At 37.2% G+C, this 19,350-nt stretch overlaps 1 protein-coding gene across 6 annotated transcripts in view; it reads right to left on the reverse strand.

Moving 5' to 3' along the window:
- Positions 1-4,352: 4,352 nt before the first annotated feature.
- Positions 4,353-19,350, reverse strand: part of EPS15L1 (epidermal growth factor receptor pathway substrate 15 like 1) — a 45,830-nt gene continuing 30,832 nt past the window's right edge. For 5 of the 6 annotated variants that reach the window (XM_074851324.1, XM_074851323.1, XM_074851322.1 and 2 more), the window contains 2 exons: positions 14,525-14,730; positions 4,353-9,883 (listed from right to left, as the gene is read on the reverse strand). In XM_074851324.1, the coding sequence (XP_074707425.1) occupies positions 9,737-9,883; positions 14,525-14,730 (353 nt within the window). In that variant the 3' untranslated portion in view covers positions 4,353-9,736. The remainder of the gene's footprint in view (positions 9,884-14,524; positions 14,731-19,350) is intronic. The other variant, XM_074851325.1, reaches the window with a different exon arrangement.

A 19,350-nucleotide genomic window follows, 5' to 3' on the forward strand; every position in this document is an offset into this window, starting at 1 on the left:
ACTCTGCTACTTCTGCTCCTCTTCACTAGAAGGTCTTCAGGGAAGAGACTTGTTATCTGCCTGAGACCATGTTACCAAACCACGCTCAAATCGTGATGAACGGTGGAGACATGCTCTGCTGTGTGCTATTCACTATGTGAAGATGGGCAGGTTGTGTCCTCCGAGCTTTTAGATTTGTTGCAACTCAACTGAAAATAGGGCAAAGCCATCCTCATATATAAATATCAAAACCATCATATAAAAATATATAAATTCAGGCCTCTGAAAGTGGGGATGGACAGGGGACACAAAACACTAATAAAAGCTCATGACCAACTTTAATTGTTTAAGGGAGAGCATATATGATAAATTCTGTGTGGTCTTTACAGGAAACTGCAGGTTCTTGAATCTTGAGATAATCTTGTAGCAGAAAGAAAGAGATGCTGATCTCATTCTTCTCACATTCTATTACGAGTAATTTTCAACTCTCTCTTTTTTTTTTTTTTTTTAATTGCCTTAAATTAGTGCATCCAAAGATGTGTTGATGTGATTCCACCCATCTACCAAGCCTCCTCTGGCCAGCAGGAGATAGCTAGTGCTGTGCAAGTCCTCTAACAATAGACAATCAGGTCATCATCTTTTAAGTAATTTTGTTCTAATTAACACAAAAGACTCAGAATCCCAGATGCCTCCCAGGGAGCATGCAGCGAAGACCAGTCCTTTCAGTCTGCAGCTATCCTGGATTTAATTTTGACACTAGGGGGGGGGGGGAAAAAAAAAAAAAAAAAAAAAAGAAGTTGTAGTTAAACCCGATGGAGGAAACGTAGAGTCCGTTGTAAACAAGATTTTCACACATATTCTTACAAGATACCACAGTGATGGGCTCACTATACTTGCAAGATAGATTGCCAGATTAGATAGAGCACGTTAAGTACAGAAACTAGCAAATCCTGCACAATGTTCCTAGTGAAAGTTTTAGCAATTATTTCTGAACTCGAGACACCATCCAGAGGAGTTACTGTTTAAAGTCAGTTAATTCCACGCTGGGTTTCAGAGCGTTGTGTTTCACTATGCTGAAAACGGTTTTTCTCTCACCTGCTGACTTCAGAAGAGTCAGTTAAATCTGTACTACATGGGAACTCATCTTCAGAAAACACCCTGACAAGGAGTCTGTTGCTGCTGAAACAGCACCCAGAACAGAACCGCGTCCTGCCACCCCGAGGGGCCGTTGCAGCCGCTCGGCCGCCTTCCAGCTCTCGAGGGAGACGCAGCACCCTGCAACGCACCAGCAGCCTGCCAGCAAGCAGGCAGGGCGCTTCCAAATCAATTTTTTTTTTTTTTTTTTCAACCCAAAAGTGGAAGGCTGGACTAGAAACCCCCCGACTTTTCTGGAAGTTCATTTTAGATTTGCAGTTTTGCAGATGATCACGGCTGGGGGAGTTTAAGCTTTAATTTTGGCCGTAGGCTCACCTCGTGCAGGGATGGGGGGATTTCAGCCTGTGCAAGTCCTTGGTTACTCGCAGCCATTTACAAACTGCCTGAAAACATTGACTCGCTCTAAACTTTGGTCCTCCATCCACAAGAAGTGCCAAAAAAAGTTTGTCCATTCTTCAAATTATAGGATTGTGCGGTTCTGTGGTTTTCTGTGGTAGAAGCTCTGTGGTTTCTAAAGCTATTTTGTGCACCTATAACAGACTAGCTGTTAGGCTTTTCTTAAATTGAATTTTCGAAGCCAGAATCCCAAGCTCTAGCAATTTCTTTTGCTATATTTAAATTAAACAACTACAACGAAGTCATGTAGCCATCGCTATGGTAACTAGCAGTGTCAGGGGGAAACATAAAGAGGAACATTCAATCCAAACCCCATGTAATTTAATAGGGAGAAAGCTATCCCTGTTGCTAACATCGAAACATACTTGGTGGCATCTATGAACCTTAAAATTCCTGCATGTCCTTGAAGCAGCCGCTCTCAGCTGGGTGCGTAACAGGTCCCACCTGCCCGGGACTCATCCTGCCAAGAGCAGAAGGGTTGGAGCTCCTGAAACTCGCTGGCACTGCAGCAACCCCTCTCTGCCCTGAGTGAAAAGCCAGGCTTAGGCACAGCTCCATTCAGAAACAGGCTTCTCACAGAGTTGGAGGAGGAATAGGTTTACAAGCCAAACACCAGTACCCTAAAGCACGTAGCCATACACAATTCACAGGCCCTGGATGTAACTGGCTCAACTTATTGACTCCCAGAGACTCCTTAAAGCTCTGTACTATTTGATCCCAAACCAATTCCCCATCACTTAGGCTGAGATTGGGAATAGTCTCTGCCACAAAACAGTACTCCAAACTTGAAGTGTGCAGAGGAGGCAGGGATTTATCCTAAACTTGTTAGGCAGAAAACATGTTTGATTTAATCTTTTGAGGTCTGACTTTTCAGCCACAATTATTTGATCTTATAATATTTTATGTAGACAAAAAAATGAGTCATATGCACTGCTTTATATAATGAAGATGTATTAACTTTACCAAAACCACCTTTCCAAGCACAAGGAGAGCAGGAGCAACAAAGTTTTCATTTACTCTGTAACCATAGTTATCATTAGTTACCTGCTTATTTACCTGCTTCAAATATAATTCCTTTTAGCAAATCAAAAGTCTGCCCTTTGAGTAAGCATAAATTCAGCAACACAGAAATTGCAGATGAACTTACCTATTACAGGTTTGTAATTAGATATACTATCCCTTTAAATCACTTTTACTTTGGTTTCTTGCACTTCTAACAGCTCAGAGCATTCCTGGAGTTCTGGCCTATCATTATGTCATCAGGAAATATCTGGAATATCACATTGGACATCCCCTGCGACATTTGATATATTAGACGAGAAGCTACTGAGCCTGAGGCTTAAACACAACACACACAAAGAATCCTCAAACCCCAACAACCACTTTTTTTTACAGCCCGTGCACGATGACAGCATAAGTGGTTTTTGATATATTAATCATTTTATATTGCAAGCACTTGCAAAACAAGGGATATAGGATGCCTGGGTGCCCTTCCTGTGGGTGCAAGGGATGGGCAAAGCACAGGGCTTGTTCCTCTGTACAGTTCCCTTCTGAAATCTGTGTTTGAGTACAACATTTATGGGAGGTTAAACAGCAGAAATATATTATGTTTGCAGCTGGGAAATAGTGTTATGAACATAAAAGTCATCATTAGAGAAGGCTATAGCATTTGTAAGAAATGCTGTATCAGCACCAATAAAAAATTTTAATTGCGGTCATTACATTAAAAAAAAATGCTAACTAGACAGGAGGTAAAAGATGTTCGGAGTGACTAAATTGATAGTTATGTACAGCAGACAGGAGATTCAGCAATTTTCTCCCAGTAGCACCTCCCCAAGAAAAATATGACTGCAATTTTAGGGGTAGGGAGGGCAGCAAGGGCTCCGAGAGCTCAGACTTTCACAACGCAAGCTGGTCCCGGGTCCTATTTAGGTCCCTTTGCTTTTGAGGTTTAACAGCTGTGCTCGTAGCTTGGCGTTCCTTTAAGTTCCAGTTTCCACTTGTAAATGTTTCTTCTCGAACAGGATGTCTTGCTTTTCTTCCCAATGAAGAGCCTCTTGGCCTCTACGCGACGCCTGGTACAGGGAGTCCTTCCAGATCAGGCATGGACAGTGAACATCGGGCAGGTATTTGGGGAAGTGTTCAGATGAGGAAGTTGTCAAGACTCCAAAAACTTGAGTGGGAGCAAAACACAGAGCTGTGGCCCACGTTTTTGTAAGCGAAGAGGAGCATTACCCGACGAGAGAAGTTGGGTAGGAAGTTGTGCTTGTCTGTGACACTATAGTAAAATCCTGGCTTCAAAATGTCAACGTACTAAAAATATTGCTGCAGAGCAATTTCAAGAGAAACCTGCCTTGGCAATCTGTTGTTAACCATGCCAATGTGTGCAGAAGCAGAGTAAATAAAACAAACAGATGGGAGAATAATGAGTCAAAGTGAATAATGTCAAATAGTACGATAGTGAGGTGTGTTTTTCCAGCAAGCAGAAAGGGTTTGTCTCTGGTGATCTCTCTAACCCCTCCCAGAATAAATTGCCTGGATGTTTAGCATTGCGGCACACAAATTGTTTTGGAAAGGGTGCGGTGTTGGATTTTCTGACTGGTCTGTACAGACCAAATGTGGCCAGGATGAGGAAGAAGGGGAAGGACAGAAGGGAAAACAGTGTGCGGAGGGCACCAGCCAAAAGAAAAAAAGAGCCCAACACAGAGAATCAAGCAGTTTTTCAAAGCAAGATTCACAAATCTGACACAAAAGCTTATGAAATCATGGACCAAAAAAAAAAAAAAAAAAAGAGTAAAGAAAGATTGCCGAAGTCTCAGAGCTCCAAAAAGTAACTTTTCATTTATTATATTAAACAATAACATTTCTCTTATTATATTAAACAATAAACACACGAGATGGGTTAAAATTAAAATACCTTTCAATTTGTTATGATATTTGGAAGATAAATATAACTACAATAATGTACATATTTGGAGATATTAGTCAAATTTAGGTCAACATTGCAGTTTCCACTTTGTGTTTTCACCTTTTTTAGGTCAGACTAAAGAACGTCATATTAAAAGGGACACCAGAAGAGCACTCTATAATTGTAACAGCAGAAGGAACCATAGTCACTAGGAGTTTTCCTTTTAAAGTTAAACTTAAAGGGGAAGGCAGAAGTTGGAAAAATGAAAATTCCATTTTATAACAAATTAGCCTTTATTTATAAAACTTTCAAGTAAAAAGAGCAGTATATCAACTGATAAAACAGGTGTGTCAATGAGTAACAGTTAACATATTTACTCTAAAAATAAATCTTCTATGATTCCACCATACTCCAAGCAAAATTCCTTTCTAAGAAAAGATGTTTGTTGTGAAGTCTACAGAGAGATGCAATGGTTGACACACAACAAAAACTGAGCTGTTCCACCGGCATAGGAAGGTGTTTGAACTAGATCATTATTAGCACAGATCAATTCACTTTAACAGAGTTCCAACTCTAAATGAGGATTAAACAGAAATGAAATTCCTGAGCAGGAGGAATAAAACGCAGAAGGAGGGAGAAATCAAACTCTTACACGAGGGAAAGCAACAGTTCTACTTGGACCAAAATTCCTTGGGCCTCAGTTCTACAGAATAAATACTCTTCTCAATGGAGAAACACTAAAGAAGAAATAGTAACCCCAAAAGGATTATAAGAAGAATCCAAGAAAAGTGCATTATCTTTGAGCATAAGATGACAAAATAAATTCTACAAAATTTCTGACAACAGATTTCACAGACAGGAATTTAAAAAAAAAAAAGTTTACACAGTCAGACACAGCTTGGAATTTCCTACACTTCGAGAGCACATTACATGAAACAAAATACAGTAAGGACTGATGATTCTCATAGGGCAGAGATTTCATAAGGAAAAATTTGCCAATATAAAAATATTTCATACAGCATTATTGTAGAAGTACTACTTTTATGAGCATCTGTTTTTATTGCAGAATGACTGGTATGTTTTACAACAAGACTATTTGAATATAACTTAGGGAAACCACTCGAGGCAAATGTGAACATACTGGTCTGTAAAGGATAATGTGGGCAATTCAATACCTGTGTCCTACATGCAAAGTTTGCATGCGTAGGTTCAACGTGAATAATTGTCAGTCTTTCCTGTTTTAACTGTTGTGCCTCGGTGCTGTGTGCAATTCATGGTTTTCCATGAGTCATTCCAGCAGTGACGATACTCTGTATAAAACACACATGTGCCACTATAAAAGCCTACTAAACTCTTTGTGATTGCTCAGTGTACCACAGAGTCTAATAATTTATCCGAGTAGAAAGCAGAATCACCTCCATTCTTTCCTCAAAGCCAAGAATGCAATGGATAGTCATTCCTTCTGAAGTAAAAGCTTAGGTGGAAATGGAGGAAAAACAGAGCTGAAATCCAGATGACAATTATGTGCAACCTATATAACTGGAATGAAGCAAGAAAAACACGTTTTCCACCTTAGCATGCGACTGTTTGGGGTGTGTGTGTGTATGGGAATAACTCCTTAAAAACAATTTTTAGAAAAGGGAAAAAAAGAAAGAGAGAAGTGAAACTACAAGCAAATGTAGGAGAAAAACCATTGCCTCAGCCTCAGAGAAAAAAGAAAAGATGACATGACCACCACATGCAAGAAGATCAGAAATTAAGCCTGCATTTCAAAGAGACACTTTAAAAACTCAAAAGAATGTGAAATCACATGCAGTGCAGATGATACCTACTTTCTGCCAGGTTTCTCTCTTACACTTGGCACAGCTAGAATGCAGTTTTTCATGCCAATGAAAGTAATCCTGAAACAAATTTGTTAGAAGTAGTCATTTCTCCTTTTTTTTTTTTCTTTCACCAGAACTTTGAAATTAAGAGACATGATCTAATCTGAATTTCTGTAAAAATTCCATTTCTGTATCCATCTCTGTTTAGAGAATACATAAACACACACAAGCTTTAATATATAGAATGCATATTCTACATATTCATTGTATATACACATTTTATGTACAGCACAAGTAACTATATACTAGACATAGTATGTGGACATAGTATATACACACACTATTATTACATTATACAATACACTATATATATATATACACACATAGACACAAATAATATGGATCTCAATGTACACTGTATATGCATTGTGTATACTCACATTTTATATATCTTGCATTGTACATATTTTCTCTGCCCAAATAGTGATAGGCCTATTTGTGCTTTAAATTTCACTGTTCTGGAGGAAGGAGAAGATCAATGTCTTGCGATAAAAGTTTTGTCTTAGAAGAACAAGTGCAGGTATTATATAAAACACTGAGTTACGAGCGTAAGGGAAGAATGGGGGTAATCTTCCTTTTTATCTGGAAAACTGTATTAAATACAACGGGGAGAAATCACAGCTAAGTTTTCTTCTACTGCAGTGTCTAAAATTTTGACTCAAGAGTGTTTCAGTAAACCTAAGGTTACTAAATCTAATACACTGTGCATAGAGGACACGTTCCGTCCTTGTTCATTTGCTTGATCTTCTGTTACTGTCCAAGCAATTATGAAGAATGAGTCAATAAGGAAACAGGAAAATGAGCAGTTAGTTCTAACACTATATGGAATGCTAGATTAATTCACGTTTCTGGCTTCCTGCTAAACATCTTGAAAAAAACCGACTCATTGCCTTAGAAGCATTATAAATTACAGTATTTTAGAACACTGACAGAGTAGCAGAAAGTCTTGTTATGGTACATAACTCAGAAAATGAATCAAGCCATTTAGCTCATCCACCCCGTCCCACCGGAGTGACATCACCCAAGTAGTAGTCCAAAAGTGGTTTTCCTTTCTAAAATGGAACTACATATGAATGGGGTTTTATTGTAGCAGAAGAGACACCACAAAAACTCAGGCCCAAACGAAAATGAAAAGGAGAATATTACACATGGATACAATTTGTGTAACTTCACTGAGAATCCTGCAGCCACTCAATTTTGAAAATTGCTCTTTTATAGCAAAAGTTTTATCTCAGCTATAGACAGACCGAGCTTGTTCTCAGAGACTTCTAGCCCTGTACACCAACAGCAAAGAGAATCTGTTGACATTTTAGTATGTTTGATCATTTAACGTATTTTAGAGAAAAATTACCACAGCGGGAAGGGATTTCAAATCGGGTGCTGTAAAATTAGAAATATTTTCTACATTCCAAAAGGGTCATTAAAAGACCGTATTCAAGATCATTGTATGGCTGGTTTTGATACTAGAATGCATCTCTTCCCCTTCTGCAGGGAATTAAAAGATTCACATTATTTGTAGTACCATTAGCACAGGAGACACACAGCAAACAGGGAATTGTGACTCCTAAAACTGCATTTTGAGATATGGGGGTTTGTCATCTGTATTGCTGCAGACGTACATGGATGGATGCGCATGTGTGCATGCACGTACAGACATGCACTCACCCATATACCTACTCACAAAAGCCTGAGACAAGAAATGCCCCGTCTTAGCTGCATTTCAGAACTAAAAACTACTAAGAAGATTAAAACGATCCAAACTGATTCTTATCTCCGTGTAAGGAAAGCATCCAGAATAAGGCAATTACAACAGAATGGGGAAAGATTGTTTTCACTCAGTGAACAGGCACTGTCTTTGTATTATGAAAAATAAAAGGAAGCAAGGACATAAAAAATATAAATGCATTAAAGATGATGAAGGAATACCACATTTTCAAAAAAATAGAGAAAATGTTTTAAGATAAGGGCTGCATCAGTAAAAACACAGACTGTTAAACTTTGTGTTCCTACAGAACCAAGGACAGGAAAGCAGATATACATTAAGGACGTTTTAAAAGTTTTGTGCTAGATGCCTACTCTATTTAGACATAAAAGTCCAAGGCAAAGACAACTAAAGTTTGAGAGTTCCTGTAATCAGAAAAGGCATTTTTAGTAAGTAAATAATTCACAGACTTATCATAAGGACTTATTTTATATATGACATGTAAAACACATTCTGTGTTATCCTTACCAGGTAGAAGTATTGATTTTTACAGGTGTATATAAAATCTGTTCCTACTTGGACTTACTACTGCAAGCTGTATTTTAAAGCCAATCCAGTCTACCAGTACTTCTATAACTTAGGCATGAACATGTATTTGGCAAATAAAATCTGTTTCAACTTGGCCTTATTTCAGCTAAATTATCTTTGATGGGTAACCCCATAATATAAGATAGATGGCATTAAAGAAACAGAGGTAGGGGCTGTCTCACATAGTCAACTGGGTAACACAGATAACATGGTCTACGTTCTGGCCGTTGGAGCAAAAGAGGGATAAATGAGTTGTAGGATGAACACTGTTCAAGCTTAGGACGTTTTCCATTGCTTGATTTTACCTGAAAGCAGCGCTCAAACTTGTATCACAATCCTGTAACCGTATCTGCTTATGAGATAAAGCAAGATGTTACCAAGTGGTTTAATTGCCAAATTACTTGTCCAATTTACCACCACGGAATTAACTCCCTCTTTTACAACATCGCATACAATTATTACAACTCAATGCAAACAAATGTTTAAATTAGAAGAACTACTCATCCATAGAGGCTTCAGATTTGCAATATTTTATACACTTCACTATGTATTCATCATACATAAATTGCCAGATTCTTTTGTAAAAGCCACATCTCCTGGATAAAAAGGGACCATTTAATGATGAATTTATGCTGAAGACTTTGACATAGATGATGCAGATGATGTACTAATTAGCCTACTGTGAATTATTAAATAAATGTAACCAGTGAAAGCTAATTCTATAATATTATCTTTTTATGACATTTTCTTCGAAATTCATACTGCAGCCTCAAAAAACCAATGGAATTCAGGCAATAAAACGCCAGATTCACAAGTTGCAGTTTACTATATGCAACATTGTCTTCCAGATAAAGAAACTCTGCTTTCAGTATCTTCAGATCATACGTTAAATTTCTTACAAGCAGTAAATTTTATCTAGAACATATAATACAGCTTATACAGTGTTTCCTGTATATTATGCACTTGAAAAGCCACAGAGAGCCCAGTTTGACGTAACCAGCCAGTCTTGTTTAGAGTTGAAGGTGACTAAAATTATTTTCACAACATAAACCAAGAATTTAGTATTTTTATAAAAGCCATGTTTAAAGGTTTCACTTGGACAGGGTGGAGCCAAAGAACCCCTATTTAAGAGTTTGGCATATCAGCCTTACTGAGTGCAATAGCCAACTCAAGGTCTTCTTGTTCTTGTCTCCGCAACCGAGCTAGTCTTTCTTGCTCTGCTTTTTCACTCTCACGCTTTGCCCATGCCAGCTGCTGTTCTTCATTTCCAAACTAAAAAATGAAAATGGAAAAGAAATTAATAACTTTACCAAAAAGCTAGAAGAAATTATGTGAAAAATACAACGAATCAGACTTATTAAATATATGAATCAAGTATACCAAGCTGTCTTAGGGTAGTTCTTCTGGATTAAGATAAAAATTCACTCACTGATTTCCTCACTTCATCCTTTAATTTATTTCCTTAATTTCTTCCTCCTCCCACCAGGAAACTAACCCATCTGGGCTGCACGTCCCTGCATCCATGTCTCAGTTGTGTATGAAAATGGCCAGGGGACTGGAGCCAAACAAAAACTCCACAAACACAAAAAAAACAAGTTAGTGGTTTGGGAGCATAGCAACCTACATCCATTTTTAAGAATAGTAAATAGCTGGTAAAAACAAGAGTTATTTACTCTTGTGCAACTCCATCGCAGAGAATTTTACTGTAGCATTTCCTGCTAAGGGTGAGGGGGTTTAATAATGACTCTGGATACTGCTGATTTGTGGGAAGTTTCAACACCAAACCAAAATTTACAAAAAGTGCTTCTGTTACTGTTCATAAAATACATGCAGAGTTTTTCCAGTAAGAAATAACGTAAGAGAATCCAATTTACTTCAGCAGAGAACACTAAGGAAATATAACACATTATAACATTGAGCTTCAAAGCCTGTTTGAGCTTCCCAAAACATATTTAAGTACACTGCAGCAAAACTATTCCAAAATTATATTCCAGTATTTATCATTGAAGTATGCAAAAGTTCACTTGTTTGAAGTTTTTGCACAAAATATTAAAATATTTTATGGAAATCATAACAATTTAAAACTAAAATATAATCTGTTACTGTTTAATTTTAGCGTTTGCTGAAGAGGTTGATGTTAACAGAAGCATTCGCACAGCTGCATGGAAATGTTTGCATTATATCCCACTTCTAAAATTTGCTTTGTACTATCTTTTTTTGAATGTTCAGGAAAACATATTATTTGGGGTTTTTTTGGAAGAGAAAACTACATGGAATTTATAGCTTCAATTTCAGCTGAATGTATACTACAAAAATTGCCCTGTGGTCCACATCGTAACTTTGAACACAGCAAAAGATGCCATTGCACTAGCTGATACGGCTGCACCTTCCCACGCAAGCTTGAAATATTGAACCGAGCATTAAATGCAACTTTAAGTGCTAGATCTATGCCTAGCTGTATATATACCATGCGATGGCCCCCACCCCTGCATTTTCCACCCTGCATTGTATCTATAATTCGTATTTTTAAAATAAACGCATCTATTTGAATTTCTTTCAACCCAAGTCCAATTATCATTTTCTCATAATTTAGTTAAATTATGTCTTATCTATGGGCTTCTGGATGCTCACAATTCCTCATTTTATTTCTCTCAATATGATTTTTCAGATTATTTCATGTAAGAAAAGAGGACTATTTTAAAATCATATTTCTTCAAAGACTACCTCTGCTTTCATGGCTATCAAAATTTAGATGAGGAACTCTGCATTCAATGTTACTGAAGTACAATAAAAGTGACACACATTTGTGATATTTTACTTTTAAAATGAAGAAAACCTACTATAATTACTCATTTAAATTACGTCAGCTGACAGGTAAGATTTAAAAGCTCACTAAGATTTTAAATAGCTTATTTTTTTCAAGATACAGTAAAGACGGACTCAAATGGAAGTAGAACTTTGCCACTTATTCCAAGAATTCAGAAAGATCATATAGCTGGGATGGAGAATAACAGTTACTATTTTCAGAAATACAATAAGCTTTGGTCAAACTCTCAAGGGTATCTTTTTTTTTTTTTTAATGTTGAGAAAACAGTTTTACTTATGTAGCTTACATCTTAGGATAAGTCTTCCAAAGCTTATGAGAGTCTCAATTATAACTTGTTTATGGTACACAAGTTATATTTTTGTGGTTAAAAGTGCTGAGTAAAAAAAAAAAAAAAAAGGAAAAATAGGCAAGTGATTCATTGGAAACAAATCTGGATGTGCCTTATTACAAATGGTTAGCATAAAGTAAAATTTTCAGGAGCGTAACTCTGACCCTTAGATAGTAAAATACACAACAGTTCATTAATGCCACTGATTCTTGCACAGATTGCCTATAAAAAGGTAATGTAACTGAATTACAAGTCATTAAATACAGTAACGTATTTTTTTGCATATGTCCAGGTTTCAAGAAGTCTATAAATATGTATCACATATCTGTCATTTCATTAACCCCCCCCCCTTTTTTTTTTTTTCAACAGTACAGTTAGACCCAAGGCATAAACGAGGAAAACAGCAGACTGCAGCAAAACTAATCAAATACACAAAAAGCTGCACTGACTTGTGTTTACTAAATTACCAGCTTCTATTAAGAGCAAAATTTGAGTTTAGTTCTAAGTGCTCTGTTTCTTGGAAATTTAAATGCTTTCTGTTGGCAGAAAGATTGCTGTTCTTGTTGTTCTGTAAACTGAAGCTGGAACCTAGAAATACCTGAAATATGAGCTACTAAAAGACTCTGTTTTGTTCCAAAGAGTCGTTATTTATTGCCAGTGGAAAAGTTAAGAATGCAGTGAGAATACTTAAAATCTGGGTGCATGAATTTGCCAGTATCTCAAAAAAAGTGCCCAATTTTCTAGAGCGTTACTAAAATCCAGTGAAGGTCCTCATGTTACTCATTTGCAACAGTAAAGAATTCCAATTAAAAATGAGGTTATTCAACTATTCAAACCTACACGAGTCTATGATTCTGTTCTTGGATTCCATGGACTCAAACTATACGTCAAAAAAACTTCTGTAAGTAAAATTGCTTTTAATTTCCGTTATGAACAAAGTTTCCCAACCATCAGGCAAAGAGAAGCACAATATTCTTGCTGATTACAAGGTAACCAGTACACTTAAATCTTCATACAGAAGGATTAGGAATTATCAAATGTCACAACATAATTGTGTTATCAGCAAGCAAAAAAAAAAAAAAACCCAACAAACTGAAAAGAACAGGGATCAAGTCTCCTTTCAGTGAAATTCAGTTAACACTTTTTTTCTTACAGCAGTAGAAAGTAATTCACAAAACCGATAAAAAAAAATTAATTTCATTTGATGAAGTGCCACTTAACAGTAATTATAAGTGGCAACTCCTCAAAGTCTTGTTTCTCCTACTTTTTCCTTATCTTCTAAAGTTAATCTCATCTCCTGATGGCACGGCAAATTTAACACTAGAGCACCCACTGTGATGGCCATCAGAGGTTTTGGTTAATCATTTGATACAATCACTCAAGTGTAAGCAACACTTTTAACTTAAGAAATGCAGTCTGTAAAGTAAGACAACAATCTGGGTAACAGGCATTCCATTCTGTTATTTGTCTTTCATTGAAGGAAGAAATTAGATGTTGTTCAAGAAATTTCAGATAAAGCAAGTTTTGCGTCTTATTTTTATTAAGAATGTCACCATTTTGTATACAATCACAGAATTTAACTGTGCAAATTCAACAGGCTAGTACTAACTGTGGTAAAGCATACATAGTATCTTGAACTTTGACGTCTTCAGCATCATAGATAAATTAAAGCACTGAGGCCAGCTAAAAGTATGCACAGATGGCCTCAACTAACAATATCAAATAGGAAAGTGATACACATTTACTATTCACTAATAACTAGGGGAAAAAACATGAAAAATAAGCAACCTGAAAGATTCAGCTTAAAGATCTCCACTTGTTGAACACTGAACTGTGTCCAAAGTTAAGTAACAGATTAAGTTGGCAATTTTACTGCATGGCAACGTGACAGAACAAAAACACATGAAAGGAGGAAGAAGCCTGAGGCTGTGGATGGAACAGATTTCTATCTACTCATGGAAGCAATAAGAACCACACTACTACTACATTTACAATGATTTCCAATTCAATAACGTACCTGCCAGCACTAAAAACAAAGCCAGGCTTTTAGAAACCCTGGTATTTTTTAATGAATGGGTACTTGGCTTTGCTTTCAAACCTTCCGATACTGTCCTTTGGAGTGCAGTATGGACGTTTCTATATTGGTTCGACAAACAATTTTGTTTTCTTAGTCGTAACAAGGGCTTTCCTACAATATTAGTAATTGGAACAAAATTCAACAGCTAAATTTCCAATCTCTGTCTCGTATATGTATCTTTATGACCACATTCCATCATATACAGCAAACATTGTGACAGGATTGTCAGAACCTTTTTCACAAACAATTACAAATACTTTATGGAATCTTTCCCTTTAAGGATTTTCTTCTCAGGATATGGTGAAATTGCTATATAAACGTTTTCAACAACTGTTTTTGAATCTTTACATCATTGGCTCCCAAAAATCATTTTACAAAATAGCCTCCATGCAACAAAAACAATACACAGATTCGGCTACAAAGAATTTGTGAGTAAAGGCACACTGTACTAAAATAATTTAAATGCAAGTAAACCCTTTAAAATTTAGTATGAAACTTCTTTTTTATTGAAATAATGCCTTTTTATTACAGAAATATTAATACAAAAACAATGAGGACAGCATGAAGGTACTAAGAGACAGAAGCCAGTGAACAGTAGGTTTGCAGTTAAAACAAAAACCCAATAGATTGCTGCAAGCAGAGCAGAAAGTGGTTTGCTCAGAGACAATGAACTTAACTTACAGAGCTGAAGTCTGCAAACCCCAAGGAAGAGTCTTTAGAAGTTTTACTTGAAGAGGAGGGAGCAAATGGATCTTTTCCACTAAATGGGTCCCCAAACCCCTTTTTACTTTGAAACGGGTCACTGCTGTCAGCCCCAAATGGCTGGAATGGATCATGGGGCTTGGGAAAATCTGAAGACCCAAGGTGGCTTACAGGAGTACTTTTACCTGGAAAGTTTAGGAAAAAAACAAACAAAACAAAACAAAAGGAGAAAAAGAGAAGTTACTTACCACGGACAATGCAAACCCCTTAAATAGGAAACCGTGCCGATACACTTTAGTATCATCCATTCTTCCTGGGGTGGTTTAAAATTTAACCAAATATAATGGTACTCATTTCTCAATGCAAATCATCTCAAACAGTTGTTTTATTTAAATGGATTTAATATATTGCTTATACATACTGCAATATTAACACCATCAAGATTTTAAATTATAAAACCCAATATAAAGACATTTGGTCAGAAGAATTTGACAAGTATGACTTTAGTTCATTTTCCAGGATTAGAGACATTTCAAGTTTAAGTTTGGGATTATATAAAAGACAAAATACTTTAAAATATCATTAAACATAAATAATTAATCGTGTTAAATAGAATTGAATAGTAACTTATCTGTGACTTTACAGAATGCATGCATTCTGTTTTTTTTCCTGGAACTGGTTAATCCTTCTAGCAGCACACATACAAGGGAAGAGACTGATTAAGAAAACACCTTGTTCTGGGGTGTTTGCTGCACAACCCACCTTTTGTAGGTGACTGCTTGTTCTTATATTCCACCCCAATAACAAATAAAATCACGGGACCTATTGTATATGCTCATAAATAATGGCTGCATATTTTATTTCTTGCAATTAGAACCTTAACAGTTAATTTTTAATTCCCCTTGCAAAAAGGACTATTTTGTTAGGTCAATTAACTAAAGAGATAAATGTAATTTTTTTTTCCCTCTTAAAAAAAGATTGCTCCTAACAGGGAGGGTTCCTTGGATGAACAATCCTGATTATAACGTGCACTTTGCAAATGATAAAGGAAAATCTAGAAACATTTTTAAAAGAAACAAATATTTACAACTTCCTGCATAATAACCTGAATTACATACATTATTTGCATTAATAAAGCTATCCTTTTTGAAACGTCCAGTTCTTTGAACTACAGTTTAATAGGAATCTTATAATTTATTCACTTCAGGATACAGGTACTAGGAAAGCACCGAGAAACAGAGTCAAACCCCCAAATCTTGGAGTATGTACTTGGCATGTTTAAGACGGAGCCTGATAGCTTTTAAGAAGGTACTTTGGTAGTTGCTCCTGAACTTTATAATATTTGCTCAGATCTGTGGAAATCCTCATTTGTCAAAGAGAAATAAAGGTCAGCAAACTTGCACTAAATAAATAACCCATCCAGCAGCCAGCCTTCCCCTGCCGTTAAGTCACAGCTCAGCCTCTCCTCTCGCAGGGGCCAGCCAGAAGTCCATCCTTCCTTCCACTCGGCTTGCCAGACACACAGCCCTCTGCCATCAGCCAGCTCCGCACCGTGCTGGCGGCACCTCCTCAACAACTGCACAGGGTGCAGGGGCCAATAGTCCTCAAACTCAGCCAGGCACAGATTTACAGGGGAGCTGAAGGAATCGTGCAGATTCTTAGCTCATTAGCGCAGTGCTAATGGCAGACTCGGGCCTCAGGTGCAATACGGTGACCACCTGAAGGCACTGTGCTTCAGGGAAAATGGGAAGTAAGAAGGTCCACAGCTGAACAAGCAGACAGAAAGAGGCGTAGAAAACAAGACACACGCAGTAGGAGATATAACTGGATTTGTTTAGTCTTAAGAGTATTCAAGGGGAACCTGATCTTAGTCCTATAGGCATGTCTTCCATCAAGAAAAAGGCTAATGGGTTTAGATCTTACCAAAAGAGATTTACATTACAAAATCCGTAACATCTTTAAAACTTAAGAATACTCAAGACCGCCTAGGGAACTTGCTGCATTCCATCATCATGTCCATGAGGTCTGAGAAACGGTTTCTAGAAATCACACTGGTTTAGCTGCCTTGAAGCTGCAGCATAAACGAGACCTCTTAAAAGTTCACTCCAGAACTATTTTTTATGGTTCAGTACGTGCTCCATCCTGGTTAACAGATGTGGCAAGGATATATGGATACCCATATTAGCAACCACATGTGGGACTTCAAGACAGACAGATCAGACCAGTGATTTGTCCTTCATGGAAGGAAGTGACAAAATACACAGGAAATACCAGCAGCATTTGCTCTCCCCACAAGCATGGACCCTCCTTCACCACAGCTTCAAACTGCCTTTCCTATCAACAGAGGCCACATTTTGTTCTCTGAAAGGGAGTGCTGCATTTACATCCCGCTCATCACCAGGGTCTCACCTTCAGCCACAGCTGTGCAACGTTCAGGAACTAAGCAAACTTGGTCAGAGATCAGCAACTCAGCATTTTGTACGTAACTCTCCAGAAAAAAGAGCAACTTATTTTATCTTAAATTACCAAGAGAATTAAAGTATCTGCATTTCTAATTTAAGGTCAAGCCAAAACAAGAGCTCTACTTTTTCTCTCCTTCCTCTATTGCCAGTTACTAGCAAGCAAATTCCCCCTAGTGTCCTTCACCCTATATTGCCCCAAACCTCTTTTGACTGACAGAGGCAAAAATGACCCATTTTAAGCTGCCCTTTTCTTAGGTTAAATCTTTTGCTGCCAAAACCACTCTGTGGAATTGGTGACTGTTAATACAAACGCAGGGTTTGCAACATATTTGCTCAGCAAACCTGTTTTTTCTAGGTGGCCTGTTTAATGTTTTTGCACAAAGTCCCCAGTGGTTTCGGAACATACACAGAGCATTGGGGTTTCTCGTGCTTCATCTTCACAACAGATCTCAAAGAATAAAACTTTGCTGTAGAGGAAATGTCACCATGAATACTAGAGTTACTGCTACTAATATTGAAAATCTTCATTTTATGTCCTGAGTGCCATTCTCTTCAGCTTTTCGTATGTTAAAGAATAGAAGAGGGCTATAATTTTGTTATTTTGAAGAAAAGGTGAAAGAGGGAAACCCTTATAAAATCAGGTTTATTTTTTGCAGAGCAATTTTAAGGGCAGTGCCCATGCTGAATACGTCAATCCTGGCACTCACGACAGAGTCCTTAACCAGCCCTCTTTCACTACACTTTGTACATTGCTTATTGTTTGTTTTATCCTGCCACACTCAGCAAACATGGTTTTGAGGCCTGACAGAAGTTTATTTGGTTCAGTTAGATGTTCAAATTTACTCAATTATTAGCCACAAATTAGTAATAACAACATCAAAATTATCTTTCTGACATCCTTACTGGCTTAAACTGGTTTAAGTGTGAATCTCCCAGTGCAGTAAGTGTATACTGAAGTACACAACGGGTTTTGTATTCCCATGTTTAGTATGTCAAGAATGTGGGTACAGTATTTCTATAATGTAAAGCAAAAATACCCAAACCACATTAAAAAGCCACCAACTGAACTGAAGGACATGGGTAAAATTGTAATATTGCAAAATATACTCTTAGTAGTAACTGAGATTGCATTAATCTTATATTCACTGGAAAATATTACATTTTTACATGATACTGCTCACCGTTTTTGAGGTACGGCAGTACGAAAGTGCAGGCAAACAGTTGTAACCCTTACTTGTTTGATTTTTCTGCTAATAGTTTCAGGGGAAAAAAGTTCAGAAAAAAGCAAAACAGGTCCTATTCTGAAACCACAGCAGTTTCAGCAGTTACCCAAGTGGTGCACCCAAACCACACCGAGGACTCACTTCAGCAAAAAGAGATGATGAACAAAATGGTTTACCACAGCAAATGCTGTTAACTTATAGTGAACTCCACCCATACGAAGGGTTTATCTAATTTCATACCCCACAGCAAACTTCAGGGCTGAGATCTATAGTTCAAGGCAAATATAATCTCACTGGTAGGGTACAATTACAGAATTTGTCTTACTGAATTACAAGATATTGACAATGAAACAGTGCAGTGAAACATTTATAGTTTTCTCTCTATTCTATGTTTCAACAATGGTCCTGACTTTCTGCTCTAGAAGAGTATCTTACTGATTTAGGAGAAGCAGCATGTTTTCATGTCTTTGAAGACTGGATTATGCATGCTCACAGGTATAAACAGGGCAGAGGTGAGATGACACGACTTTAAACTTTCACTAAACAAGTACTCCTTTCCAGGAAACTTTCTGAAGTGAAAAATACACTTTAAGAAGTCAGAGCTGTGCTATGTAAGTAGTGATAGTGTGAGTTCAGTCCATACCTGCAATTATACTTGAACATGTAATACCAGGGTTCCTACCCCTCACATCTTTTATATGGCAGAGGATGTGACTTCGGAGACTGTGCAGCATGTAAGGTGCCTCCAAGCACATCCTTCTGTTGGCACTTTACCAAATTATCATTCCTAACTTACTCAGCATGTTTTTCACCACCCTGTTAAATCACCCAGCTCTTCCACCGATGCAGAATAAAACTTTCATAAGCACTGAACTTTAAGAACTTACAGAAAAATTATTACTAGTTTTCAAAATGTGCTTGAAGGTCAGTTACATTAGAACCAGTTTTCTACAGAATACTCGGAGGTATTTGTCTTCAACAGGGGCTATTTTCTGCACTGTATTTCAAATTCAGCTGTTCAGTATTAATGCTCTTTGCACAAAATCACAATACGTATTATTAGTAACAGAAGGAAGAATTTTTCCTATGCAAAAAACCCTTCGAAACTGTTTTTGCTTAA

The sequence above is a fragment of the Strix uralensis genome, chromosome 27 (genome assembly GCF_047716275.1).
Source record: "Strix uralensis isolate ZFMK-TIS-50842 chromosome 27, bStrUra1, whole genome shotgun sequence".
NCBI classification, from domain to species: domain Eukaryota; kingdom Metazoa; phylum Chordata; class Aves; order Strigiformes; family Strigidae; genus Strix; species Strix uralensis.